The 13,097-nt window shown below is 52.4% G+C and overlaps 1 protein-coding gene and 1 non-coding gene across 2 annotated transcripts; one reads left to right on the plus strand and one right to left on the minus strand.

Annotated features, from left to right (window-relative positions):
* Positions 1–3,925: 3,925 nt before the first annotated feature.
* TRNAY-GUA (transfer RNA tyrosine (anticodon GUA)) lies at positions 3,926–4,011 on the plus strand. Its single transcript is given in 2 exon segments — positions 3,926–3,962; positions 3,976–4,011. It is a non-coding gene; the product is annotated as a tRNA-Tyr (tRNA).
* Positions 4,012–4,473: 462 nt separating this feature from the next.
* Positions 4,474–8,549, minus strand: LOC123098730 (uncharacterized). The gene is made up of 5 exons (XM_044520796.1): positions 8,296–8,549; positions 7,583–7,900; positions 6,166–7,366; positions 5,920–6,066; positions 4,474–5,258 (listed from the first exon to the last, which is right to left on the minus strand). The coding sequence occupies exons 2-5, from the start codon at positions 7,637–7,639 to the stop codon at positions 4,783–4,785; spliced, it is 1,881 nt and encodes a 626-aa protein (XP_044376731.1). The 5' UTR covers positions 7,640–7,900; positions 8,296–8,549; the 3' UTR covers positions 4,474–4,782.
* Between the last annotated feature and the right edge of the window lie 4,548 nt (positions 8,550–13,097).

A 13,097-nucleotide genomic window follows, 5' to 3' on the forward strand; every position in this document is an offset into this window, starting at 1 on the left:
GGCGGTCGTCGGGGCCCCCGCGCGGCTGCCTGTGAGGGCGGCGGCGAGGCCTTTGGCCGCTCCCTTTCGGTGGCGAGGGCCCGGATCTGAGGCGGCGGCCTCGCTGGTGCGGACGGCGCTCCTCCGGCGGCGGGGAGTGCTCGTCGGTGAGGTAGGCCGGATCCCCTCGGCTGCGCGGGCAGCGAGATCCCGGTGGGCGCTGGTCATGGCGCGGGGAGGCCCCGGGTTCCCCTCGTCAGATCGGAGGCGATCTGGTCTGCTCGTGATGCATGACCCCCAGCCGGCCTGGATCTCTGGCGTGCACGCGCCTGCTGATGTTGTGGGTGTTTCGGAGGTGGCGGCAGGGTGCTTGGCCGGGGGAAACCCTTGGCCGCCGGTGGCGGTCACGGCGTCGATGGCGTCCCGGACGTCATTCCCTCCTTGGTGGCGGCGCCGAGGCTAAACCTCCCCTGCCTCCCCCCTTCCCCTGCGCCCGGGTGAAAACCCTAGCCCCGGTGGCTAAGCGGCGGCGGCGCCACAGCGTCGTCACCTTCTTGAAGGCGCCGACTTGGGCATGGGGATGTTGGGTGTGCATGGCGAACTTGTCTGGTTCCTGGTGGCGGCCCGTCTGATCTACCGCGTCGCAGCTCCGGGCAGTGTCTTGTGGCTGCGGTGCTTCTCTTCCGGCCGTGTCTCCGATGGGGACCTCGCCCTTCCTCACCTTATACATGCCGTGGTGGAGCGGTACTTCATCTCACTCATTGATGGCGGCGAAGATCGGCGGCATGGCGCTGTGGAGGCTCGCCGCCCGATGCGCGGAGATGGACTCGCGCAGGAGGAGGTAGTTGTCTGGCGTCATGGTGACGTCGATGGCGGAGTGGCCTTCACAAGGTAGAAGACTCAATATATTCTGAAGACGGACCTGTGGAAGATGGCTGCGACGACACAAGAGTGTGTCTGACCGGATTGTGCCCCAGACCCGGTATGTGGCTCGGCTGGGGCTTCCGGCTTTTGATGTTAGGTTTAGGTGAGTGGTTTGGGTAGTGGCCCAACTAGCATCCTTCATCATATGGATAAGAGTAGCGGCATATGTTGCCGAGATGGTGGATTCAGGAATATTGTCTGTAATACTTTGTAAGGTCCTTGAGAATAATTAATAAAGTGGCCGTATGCATCTTCCAGATGCAGAGGCCGGGGGTCATCCTCCATTTCAAAAAAAAACGCCTGCCCTGCACCGTGCAACGTCTCTCCATGATTTGATCGACCACCATGTGGTTGTGACTGGCTCGAGGTGCCATGAAATTGGTACATGAACTCCATGGAGATGAGAAATGTGCCTATGCGTTGCATTGCGTGCACTGGTGATCCTATCCCATTCATAATGTCTCGAGGCTCGCCCATATAGAAAGTAGATCACGATGGCAGCCCGGCCAATGGCCCTCCGGCAGCTACAGATGCATCGCCATAAGTTAAAAAAAACGAGACCAACCCGGGCTAGACTAGCCTGTTGGCATTTTTTATAAAAGAAAACTCCGTGAGTACCAAACGCTCGAGCCAAGACTCGAACCTTGGTGGGCTGGTTGCGAACTCCCGCGCCTTGCCAACTGAGCTACGCTCCGTTCTCACTGTTTGTAACTTTGTTAAAATGTCTTTTGGGCTTTCTTTTGCTTTCTCTTAGTTTGTAATCACAAGACACTGTGATTTTTGTTAAATGAAATCGGAGAGGGAGCTCTCTTTTATCAAAAAAAAATATTGAAATATCTTTTATGGACTGGCATGTTGACCCATCCGTCGTAACAGCCAGCTTAATGGTCCAACCTAACTGACTTGACATGTGTGCCACATCAGCCCTGACGAATGGACCAACCATGTCATAATAGTGATTAATTTCGTCTCAAACGGTCACCGTGGTAATTTTTGGCAACGTAGTGCCCTCAGGGTGGTAAGCATCTGTAAAAAAAAGGTGATACACCCTCCATTCCACAATAATTGTCGTGGTTTTAGTTTGGAGCGAGTAATTTTTTAGAACTCTAACCCGAATTGTGACAGTTTTATGCTATTTACTCTATAGAAAGTAGATCACAATGTGAGCATTGCCACACTCCTCAATTTTGACGATAGAATGATATAACTCTAGATAAATATATGTTTGTACGAAACAAGAAAGGTAGATTTTCCTGAAGTAACATTTTTACTTGTTAGAAATGTAAGAAGTGAAAAAATGTTGGTAACTGGAAAAAAAACTTTGGACCGGTAAGTTGATAGCAATTGGTCGAGTGGCCAATTGTCGGTCTTTTTCGCACTCGGGTGTTCTATCTTGAAATAGTTGGATAGCCTCTATGCGAGATAAAGAGACCCAATCAACAATAAGACGGAATACACCAGATAGAGACGGAATACCCCTTCAAACCACAAGGGGATGAACATTAGGAGATCAAGTCAGAAGAGAGTCTCGATGATGATTGAAGCTTCACGGCCATGTTTTTTTTAATATTGTAATAGTCATATTTTGTTCCATTTTTTTAAATTAATCGTGTTGTTTATTTGTCAAACCTACTACAATGTTTTGTTTTGCTACTCTGACGGATAGGTTGTTTGTAAAGTGATGCTTTACAGACAATGAGCCAACGACTAAAGGTGTGCACTTCGCCGCATGTGGTGGTAGGTGTGTGTTGCAACCGCCACCACCTGGGGAACCACGAGTACTTGGTCTAGAGTTGGATGGGAAGTAAGCAAATGATCGAGAGGTTTACACCTCTTCCCACTAACCGCTACTTGCCCTTAAGTGAATTTGTTTCATGGTGATATGTTTCGGCCTATGAGATTCCAAAGACAAATATCCAAATCCATAGCACAATCCCCATGCCATTGAAGACGTCACCTGCAGCTCAGAGATCTGCATCATCGCAAAGCCCTTATTGGCAGGAGCACACCGACCATTATCGGTGAAGTGGGAAGCACTTTCCGATAGCAACCCATATCATTCATTAGGTTCCGGTGCCTGTTGGTTGACGGCAATTTTGGCGCATGGTTCGTCACCGATATCTCTTACACCGTCTGAATCCATCGAACACAACTCTGGTCTATGTGAGTTTAATCCACCTTCAACTGCACCAAAGTCTCTAAATCATGCATGTCCCAATCCGCCATCAGCATAAAACCTGTGGGCTATGCAACCACTGCGCATGATGAGCATAAGAGAGCGAGATAGCCCCCATTTCCCAATTACTGACATCGGCTTTTGCTAGTGATGCATATATATGAGACGGCAAAATTTGCTCTCCCAACTACGCCCAATGGCACGGTATATCAAACACCGTCCCGATGGTGGTGACCCTCCCTCCCGTATATGTCGCACGTCGACAATGATCCCCTCGGCATCTATGAGGACCAAAATGAAGCACCTTTTGGCAGAACAGGACGCCACCATCATATACCTGCACATGTCGTTGTCCCAGGAGGGTGGAGTATATCACCTTCCACCATCATGGAGAGCGGATCTCACGAGCTCGGTCAAAGGTCTAATGGCACACACTGCTTATTTGCCTTGGCTCTGCTCATCGGTCGGCTAAATCCGCACATTTCAAATCAATGTAAATATGGTAGAACTTCAAAATGAAAGAGAGATTTTCAACGTACCATCATGCAACTAAGCACAATACTGGGCATTTTAGAGGAGTGCCAGCAGTAAATGTTAGTATAATTTTTTTCTCTCAATTATGTTATGATTGAGTTCCCTCGCAAAAAAAAATGGATGATTGACTTGCATACAAAGACAGCCGAACATTGACCCAAGGATAAAAGTTTGCTTGTGGTGCATCTGTTCGGTGCCCGTATAGCGTGCACGATCCTTTACCCTGATGCCCATATATATGGTTTTTGGTATTCCTGTCCTTGTCCTTTCAGCCTTAGTTTACATAGTTCCTGATCTAGTTTAGAGCACAAGCCGACCTTAGCTCAGTTGGTAGAGCGGAGGACTGTAGTCGTTGCAGATAAATCCTTAGGTCACTGGTTCGAATCCGGTAGGTCGGATTTTGTTTTTGCTTCTTTTTGCCAAGTCTCCTTCATTATCAATCATTCCAGCAAAGTGCTAAACGATGGAAGAGCCCTATATCAGGTGGCACGCTGGTTAGCAAAAGGAGCTACACTCCTCTGCTCCGCCTCAGTAAATTATCTTGAGCAATTTGCCGAACCACACAGCCTTGCCAGTCTACCTCAGTAAAATAATGTCTGATGTTTTTCCTTTTCTCATTAGATTTTCTACCCTTTTTTGGAAAAGGAGGATCTCTGAAATTAGATTTTCTACTGCAAAGTCTGCGTTAGGAAAAACAGAAAACCGGTACATAGCGCATCGGCGGAGGGAGTACAATTCAAATTCTGGGCACTCGAGCTCTAGTGCCAACTTCAAATTCTTATATTTCTTTACGGAGGGAGTACAATTGAGCTCCTCAATGGCAATGGAGAAATGGAAGAAGCTAGGAGCCAACGACAACATTTTCAAGCAATAATGCTTACTAGACCTAAAAAAAATCTACAAACATTTTACTTAACTTTACAAATTTGGTCGACCTCGCAACTTACATGAATCCATCCGCATGTCATTTCTTCTTTCCTGAATCATTTTGGGCTCATCAGGAAAGGCTTGAAACACTACCACTACACTTGTTTTCCAAGTACACCTTTCGGGTCTCACAACGTTTGCAGTTATTTCCAGCAGTACACACAGTCTCAACTCAACGCCGTCCAGTCCAGGGTGATCAACGTGACAATGCCATCTGTAGCATTGCTCCTTGCCCGATCGTCTCACCTCCTCGCCTGAACCCCGTTCAGGGACCTGCTCCTGCCGCTGCTCCCTTCCCTCTTGGCCGACGCCGAGCCGGGGCTGTGGCCGAGGCGCCGCGCCGTGGAGCTCGCGCGCCGCCGCGAGCTCCAGCGGCTGTTCCCGAGGGCGGCCTTGGCGACGCTGTCCTTGGCGGCCTCGCGCGCGCGCTGCGGCTTGAGGGCCTGCTTGTTGAGGTAGGCGAGCAGCGGCAGGAGGCCCGAGACGGCCTTGCGGAGCGCGTCGTCGCCGACGTTGGCCTGCACCGGGTTGCCCAGCAGGTTGAGCGCCTTCAGCGAGCTGTAGTTGGCGACGAGCTGGCCCAGGCCCTTGGTGGTGGTGACCCTGTTGAAGCTCAGGTCCAGCACCGCCACCTTGAGCAGCCGGTGCAGCCCCTCCACGTCGCTGATCTTGTTCCCCGCCAGGTACAGCTCCCTCAGCGCCGTGCAGCTCGACAGCCCTGGAATGTTTTCATCAAGGAACATGGCAGGATTAGTCACTGGTCAGTTGTGAGATTGAAAGCTCAAAGATGTGTGGTGAAATTCTGGCAGGATCATAATTTTGCAGTGGACCACGATGTGGCACCCAGTCAGTCAGTCAGTCAGTCACGTGCATCTACATCTGGGATGGGCAAAGCTGTGCAGGATCCACTCGGTTCCCAAGGCCTGAACAAGCTGCTGCTGCTACTCTAGTAGTACCAGGTACTGTGTGAGTGTGACGAGGATCGTGAGAGCAAACATCCGAAGTAAAAAGCAGAATGCGAGATGTCTATATCGGTCGGCCGTAACCAGAGAGGTTCTTTCCAGCGCGGCGTATTGGTACCGGCCGATGACACGACGCCCATCAATTTGGGTGTACGAATAGCCTGTCGCTCGCTCGGACCACCCTTTCCCTACTACAGTGCTGTGCCTGGCTAGCCTGGGCCAAGATCTGGCAGCTCGCTCGTAATGCTACCGGGGCGGGCGGTCCTTGTGGACACCAGAACACTGAACAATGTACAAGGTATACCCCCAAGCGCAGCTGGCTTTCACCAGAGCACGTACGTAGTACTGGAATGGGCGCGATCCATGGTGGATTCATGGTCCGTTGCCAAGAGAAGAGAAGAAATCAGAAATGGTTACCGTGGCCGATGCGCGCGATCCGGTTGTAGCTGAGGCTGAGCACGCGCAGCCGCGTCAGCTCCCGCAGGCCCTCGATGCTGGCGATGCTGTTCCGGGACAGGTCCAGCGAGTGCAGCCCCCTGGGCAGCGACCCGGCCGAGATGTGAGCTGCATGCCAAATCAAACCAACGAATTCATATCACTCACTTGCACCTGTGCTGCCGATCGATCATCTTGAGTGTAGAAACGTCGTATCGATTTACTTACCGACGAAGTTGCCGGAGAGGTTCACCGCCCGGAGGCTGGAGAAGGCCGAGATCATGGGGACGGCCTTGAGCCCCATGCCGGAGATGTGCGCCACGGAGGAGAAGGCGTTGAGCGTCTGCACGATGCTGCTCGCCTGCTGGACCGCCTCCTCCGCCGCCCTGCTGCGCCGCTTCTGCCGCGTCTGCGCCTGCGCGTGGTCCTTCGACGTCGTACCCGACGGCTCGCCGATCTCGATCTCGGTCTCGGTGATGCCGTTCCCCTCCTCCTCCTCGTCCTCCTCCTCCTCCTGCTCCTCGCCGTGGATTAGCGGGCCGTCCACGAGGCTGCTCACCCACGCGCTGACGCGGTCCAGCGGCGACGAGGCCTCCGCCGAGAACGCCACCCACTGGTTCGGGCACGTCGGCTCTTCCTCCACCTCGGCGATCTCCTTGTTCTTGCCGTCCGCGGCCGCGCCGAACGTGTCGGACGTGTACCCGTCGTGCTGCTGGTGGTGGGAGTGGAGCATTTGGTGGTCCGCGCCAGCGGGTGGCAAGGTGCTCCATGTGGCGGCGCCCGGCCGGTGCAGGTTCCGGTGGCTCCACATGAACAGCCTCCACCACAGCTTCCGGCTCTGGGACGGGAGCACCTGGCTGGACGACCTCCTCTTCAGCATCACGCGGTCCGCGCTGCACGTCGACTTCACGGACGGCGCCGGGCTGGAGCCGGCCGGCGCGCCGTTGGGGCTAGCGAGCAAGCTACCGGCGCCGGCGGGCAAGGTGGCGAGGTCGCCGTGGGAGCGCGACTTGGCCGGCGGCAGCAGCAGGTCGAAGGCCTTCCAGCCAGGCCTCGCCGTCTCGATGTTGGAGCAGGAGCGCTCCAGCCTCGCTGGAGTCGCCGGCGACGGCAGCTCGCTCACCACGTCCGGTGTGCCGGTGCCGGCAGCATCCTTGTCGCTGTTGTAGCCGGACGAGTCCGTGGCTGCGCCTCCGGTGAGGCCGACGTCCCTCGCTGGCGAGGCCTTGTCGTCGTCACGGCCTCGGTATGGCAGCTCGGCGGGTGTCGCGGCGACAACCTTTGTGTCGCGGCATGTTGGGGCAGGGGCGCAGCCGACACCGCCTTGGCTGATGGAGGCGGCGACCGTCCCGTCCATGGACTCCACCGGCTTCACCTTCTGCCAGTCGCTGCCGTTGGCCCTTTTGGCGTACGGAACCTTCTTCGCATCCTGCGACACACGCCATGGATTGACCACACACAAACTAATTAAATACTATAGTTGAAATCTACATAGGTCAACACAGTGCAAACACGTGACGAAGTACGTAGTACAAGTTAATTAACAGGCTTGGTAAAGAGCCTGTGTACAGAAGTGCACTCGCTGGCCACCCCAAACCGGTTAATTAACCATTAATTAATGAGAAACAGAGAGATGAGCACTGACCTTGGATTTCTTGCCCTTGCCACCGAGCAGAGCACAGAAGCAGCTGATCTTAGCCATCTCGGATCAAGATAGACTCGCGCCTCGATTCTTCTTGAATTACTTGTTTCTGATCCTGATGAAGGATTTGCAGCAGGAAACAGGCGACAGGGACCAGGAGAAGCAAGGCGTTGCGTTTGCCCGATCAGCCGTTGTCTATCGGAGATCCCTTGAAGAGGAGGAGCGCCGGGGCAGGAACGGCGCCCGCATCCACCCTCGCCGGCACGCCGGTTATCGCGCCGCGCGGCACCGCCGGGGAGAAGAAGTCCAGAGTGAAGGGCGCTGCAACAAGAACAAGAGCGGCGCGATGGATGATGAGACAACGGCGCAAAGTGGTGTCCTATCAGTATCTCGCGATCGGGTAATGGCGGGAAAACTACTATGTTCCGTCATGATCTATAGCGCTGGTAGCGACGGGCGGGCGGTGGTTGTGATGCGGTGGCAGGCAGGCTGGGTGGCGCCTAGGAAGGATAGCGGAGAGTCCATTCCGGCCTTCTCTCTGGCCGAACAAAGATATCTTGGTGCTGATCTAGGATCGTAACAAAGCTCTGGTGCCCCCTGGCCGAACAAAGATATCTTCGATACTATCATCGTCTTTCTGTGATGTGGAACCTGGGCCGTGCGTCCTATGGTCTTGTAAAAATGGCGAGAAAAATATCAGGAGAAGAGGCCATTACCTGCCAGGAACCGAGCCGGCGAGATCGCCAAGGATCAGGCAGGGAAGCAAGAACCGGCGGACGGTTGCGGCGGCGATCTCGTTGTCAGCCCCGGCCGGTGTCGATGGAGCGGGCGATGTGTGTGGCTGTGGGGCTCGAACGGGGAGAAGAGCGAGTGAGAGGGAGCGGCCGGGGGGCGCGGGCGGTAGTTATAGGCGAGCGAGCGAGCGAGGAGAGGGGCCGGGATCGATCGGAGGAGAGGAGGGACGGGCTGCGCGCGCGGCACGGCAGCTACGGCCTCCGACGTCACCCACCCAGCCCACCCGTGCGTGCGTGCACCGATCTCGGCTCCGGGTCTGTATCCCTGGCTCCGGGTCCGGACCGTTGCGGCGAGCGAGGGAAGCGCAGGTGTTTGCTTGTTTGGGGTTTGACTTTGGCGTTCGCATGGAGACACTGGCCTCTTTCTGGCTTTGGGACGTTGTGCTGCGAGTATTAATTTGTTTTTTGGCGGCACGAGCAGGCTGGATGGATGGCGTTACCATATATCCATATCGTGTTCGGCGCTGTCCGGTAGTGGCAGGAGTGCCTATCTATCATGGACCGATTAATTCATGTTCATAAGGGCAATCTCGTTGCATGCTCCACATCAACTGAGGTTACAAAATTAAATACTCCAGCTGGATATAGGATCATCATGCTTTATACTGTACAAGGAAAAACATTAATATTGACCGATAATAAGTACTCCCTCCGTAAAGAAATATAAGCGTGTTTAGACCACTACTTTAGTGATCTAAACACTCTTATATTTGTCTTATATTTCTTTATAGAGGGAGTATAAAGTAAGGACCGGCTTAAACAGCAGACGTTCGCCAGGAAGCATCGCAAATGCAAAACATTTTTCAAGACAATCTGTGTTGGTCGAGGATGGCTATTTTAGTTAGCTGACATCGCAAATCCGCTGGGTTTTTTTTTTGCCAGAATTGTCATGGTTGCTAACTAAATTTGACATCCTCACGACAATATAAATTACCAAAAAAACCTTTGATTTTCCATCCCTTCCTGGCAAACGTCAAGTAAATAAAACTACCGTTAATAATGATCGTTCTAACTCAATTTGTTCCAAAATATAAGGTATATTACTATTATTCTAAAAGTCAAATGTTTATGTGTTTGGCCAAATTTAAATAATAATGTATCGACATTCATAATATCAAAAAAATAAAATATATTCCATCTTGAATCTAATGATACTAATTAGATGTTAATTTTTTGTGTTTTAAATTTTGTTATGAACTTAGTCAAACATTGAGAATTTTCACTTTTCAAAAAAATACTAATACACCTTATATTTTGGAATAGATGAGGTATTTCCCTTCAGGAAAAAGGTATCTCATTAGAAAATAGCTTTTTTATTAATGTATATTTGGATATAATTTTCAATAGGTATTCTTTTCTTTTTTGCAATCCTGTAGGAATTCATTATTTACTAAATAATATATCAAGCAACGGGTTTTGAGATAAGAGTTGTACAAAATTTAGGACATACTCATTGCTTCACCTTAGACTATATCTTAATTATGGCACCTAAGTAAACTCTGATGTGGCACCCTAATTAAGGAGAAAAGAGAGAGTTACCATATCTTAATCTAGATATAGCTCTTAGCACTAAAGCTATAGCAACTCATACTTTGTCTCTCTCAAATCACATTAAAGGAGAGATATTTTAGATCTACAAAAATAACAAGATACGTTCCATACAAAAATACACATTTAATGCATAAGATATAGCTAGATCAAGATATAATACATTGGGGTGGCCTTATCAGTGTAATATTTTTATTCTTCGTTTTGGATTCATCTATTTAAATTTAGAGGGAACTTATTACTAGTATACTTCGGTCATCATGCACTAGTACATTATTTTATTGATTTCATAAATTTGTTCATATAAATGTACAAAAACGGTCACCATGTTATAAAAATGCGTTCACCTAGTACCCAGAAAATTCTGTCTCTGCCGATCGAGAATTAGCTAATTCTAAGTCTATTTTTTTGCGAAAGCTAACTAATTCTAAGTTGATTGTACAATTACTTTCACACAAACGTACAAAAATGTTCGCCAAGACGTATTTATGTGTTCATTTTCTAGTTACAAAAAATATACTCCGACAAAGTTACTCGCGTTGTTCATTTTCTAGTTACAAAAATGTTCGCCAAGATTGCACAATTACTATTTGCTGAGAGTTCAAAATTTCTTCATAATCTTGCACGAAATCTCAGCATGAAACGGACGATCCGCCTTGTCGAGCCCATGGGGGTTCACGCACGGAAGCAAGCGTACGATCAACGCGAGTGACGATGCATTCATTCAGCCGTCGGAATCAAGCTGAATGATTCCCGACATGTGGCGGACGCCAGGCCGGACGTGAAACCTGAGGCCTGCCGCCGCCCGGAAATCCAATCGGAGACATGCTAGGACGTAGTACTACGCCGCAGCTCTCACCGCACAAAAAAGCAGAGGTCCACCGCGGCCCGGGCCAGGCCAGCTGCGCGCGGGGCGACGTGACGGCGAGGGTTCGGTCCGGCTCAGCCCCGCCGTACGTGCGCCATCTCGTGTCGTCCGTTCCGCAGTTCGCCCGTCCGTTCTCGTACGATCCCGGAGTGAAACGTACGTACAGATTACAGGTCGGACTGGCCCGTCCGTCGCTCTCGCTGGATCGCCGGCTGGCCCCCATATGCATGATCGATCGATCGATCCTTGCTGGATATTTTTTTCTTCTTTTTTCAAACGCTTCTAGCTAGGCGCTCCCCTGGCTACGCTGAGGTGAGCTCGGCGGTCGCGCCATGCAATTTGGCTTGGAACGCACGTCGGGGAACCGGGAACGACCGATGGATAACGGATAAGCGAGTATCGGAACGGAAGGTGCACGCCCGTTGTTCCTTTGTTATCGCGATCGCATATATCTCGCGGGGAATCCGGGTCGCCTCTTGCTGCACGTCTCGAATTGAGACCATCGGTCCATCGGATCCATCTTTAACGACCAGTCGCACAAGTCTGGCTCGAGCTAGCCCTTTTCACCGCCTTGGTTCGGACAGTAGCTTGCACGACAGTACGAGTAGATGCAGTAGTATATATGCCTCGTGGTTCTTCAGGTACCGAGAACGGCACGTACTTGCCACCTACGGCGCGTGCATTGCATCTGTATGTACGACTGCACGTACGTACCGGCCTTTTTTTTTTGCCGAGCGCGCGCCGACCACTGCACGATGCACTTGGCCATCTGAGAGCGGCAGTTGCCTCCCCTGCCGCTCAGCACGGTCGGTTCACCTCCAAACGGAAATCAGACAAGTTTCTTACTCACTGATCGACCGAACAAGATGCATCAGTGCCCTCGCAAAAAAAAAAGAACAAGATGCATCAGTAGCGAGCACGTGGAGCCGTGCCAATTCCTTCGCTTATCTTGCCAAATATGCCTAGTCGGATTTGCCGGCTTCCCTGTCTGTCATTCCCCGGAGATATACTACGTATGCATCGCCGGTCCACTTCAAGCTCTCGTGGCCGCGGGCCCCGTTGAAATTATGGTCGAGTTGGTGTTAACCACATGCGCAACCAAATCATCGACATGCATGAACGCGACCAGAAGCCACAATGTGTGACCGCACGGGTCGCCGTCGTGGGCTTCTATTTCTGCACTGTCTCGTTCCTGGACAAAACCGGGGAATGGAATGGTGTACGCTTCTGCCAGGTCTTTCTTTTTTCTCTGCTGACTGTTGGCGTTAGAAAGCTGTCCTGCCCTGGGTGTAGCATCTTGATGCAGAAGTGAACGGCCGTCCGCTGCGACCGTCTGGATTTGGCACTTGCTTTCGTAGGTAATTTCAACTGCACGTTGTTACTATATATCCCAGTTGGAGATGTTCGGGTCTCGGCTGTAGTACAATTCTTGGAAGAAAGATGCTGACATTCTCTCTATGTCAGTAGGCGGAGCCTCTTTCCTAGCATCAGCATCAGGAAGCCTTTTAGTCTTACTTATCTGCGAGCCCTCTGCCTTGCTTTGCTACGGAAAATTAGAGCAACTTCAAAAGGCCGACACATTTCGTCCGCCGCCGTCCGTTTGGGTCGGCACGGACAAAAGTAGCGGGCCAACGCGCCGACCCAAACCCAAATCACGTTCGCATCGCGTCCGCGCCGATGCATTTGCGGCCCAAATTTGCGCCCCAAATGCGTCGGCGTGGACGCCGAACGGACGCCACGCGCGCCTTCTCGCTGTCCGCGGCGTCCCCGCCTGGCGGCCGTCCAACTACCCGCTGCCCACGCGGTCAGCTTAATTTATGACCACGGGCCCACGCGTCAGCGACAACGCTCGTCCTTTTTTAAGCCGATCGTGCGGCGGGGCCGTCCACATCTAGCAAGCTTTGCTCCACCGTCGCCGGCAAACCCTAGCCACCAGAACCACAGCGAGATGGGGCTCTTCTCAGGCGCCGGCAGCAGCAAGGCCAAGGGCAAGACCCCCGCCACCCCTTTCCACTCAGAGTTCCTCCCGCCTCCGCCGGAGCCTCGCCGGTAGAGGCAGCGCGTGAATGTGCCAGTGCACCAGGCGGAGTGGCACTGGCAGCACCGCCAGCCTCTGCCGTACCCCGACGTGACCCTGTCGCACGACTGGCATCTGGATCAAGATAGGATCCCAGTGCCGGCGGCGCCGCGGACGGCTAGGGCTCACGCGGAGGAGGTGCGGCGCCGGCGGGCGCTGCTGACGCCGGAGCAGCGCCGCGAGCCCGCCTACGCATCCAACTCGCCCAACTGGGCGAGGTGGTTCGCCTTC

Source organism: Triticum aestivum, chromosome 4D (assembly GCF_018294505.1).
Source record: "Triticum aestivum cultivar Chinese Spring chromosome 4D, IWGSC CS RefSeq v2.1, whole genome shotgun sequence".
NCBI lineage: Eukaryota > Viridiplantae > Streptophyta > Magnoliopsida > Poales > Poaceae > Triticum > Triticum aestivum.

Excerpts from the sequence above, each read along its gene's own strand:
- LOC123098730 (XM_044520796.1), bottom strand. The coding sequence starts at position 7,639 with ATGGCTAAGATCAGCTGCTTCTGTGCTCTGCTCGGTGGCAAGGGCAAG. Across the intron at positions 7,367-7,582 it reads GCAAGGGCAAGAAATCCAAG|GATGCGAAGAAGGTTCCGTA; the intron begins GTCAGTGCTCAT and ends CGTGTGTCGCAG. Across the intron at positions 5,259-5,919 it reads GATCGCGCGCATCGGCCACG|GGCTGTCGAGCTGCACGGCG; the intron begins GTAACCATTTCT and ends AAAACATTCCAG.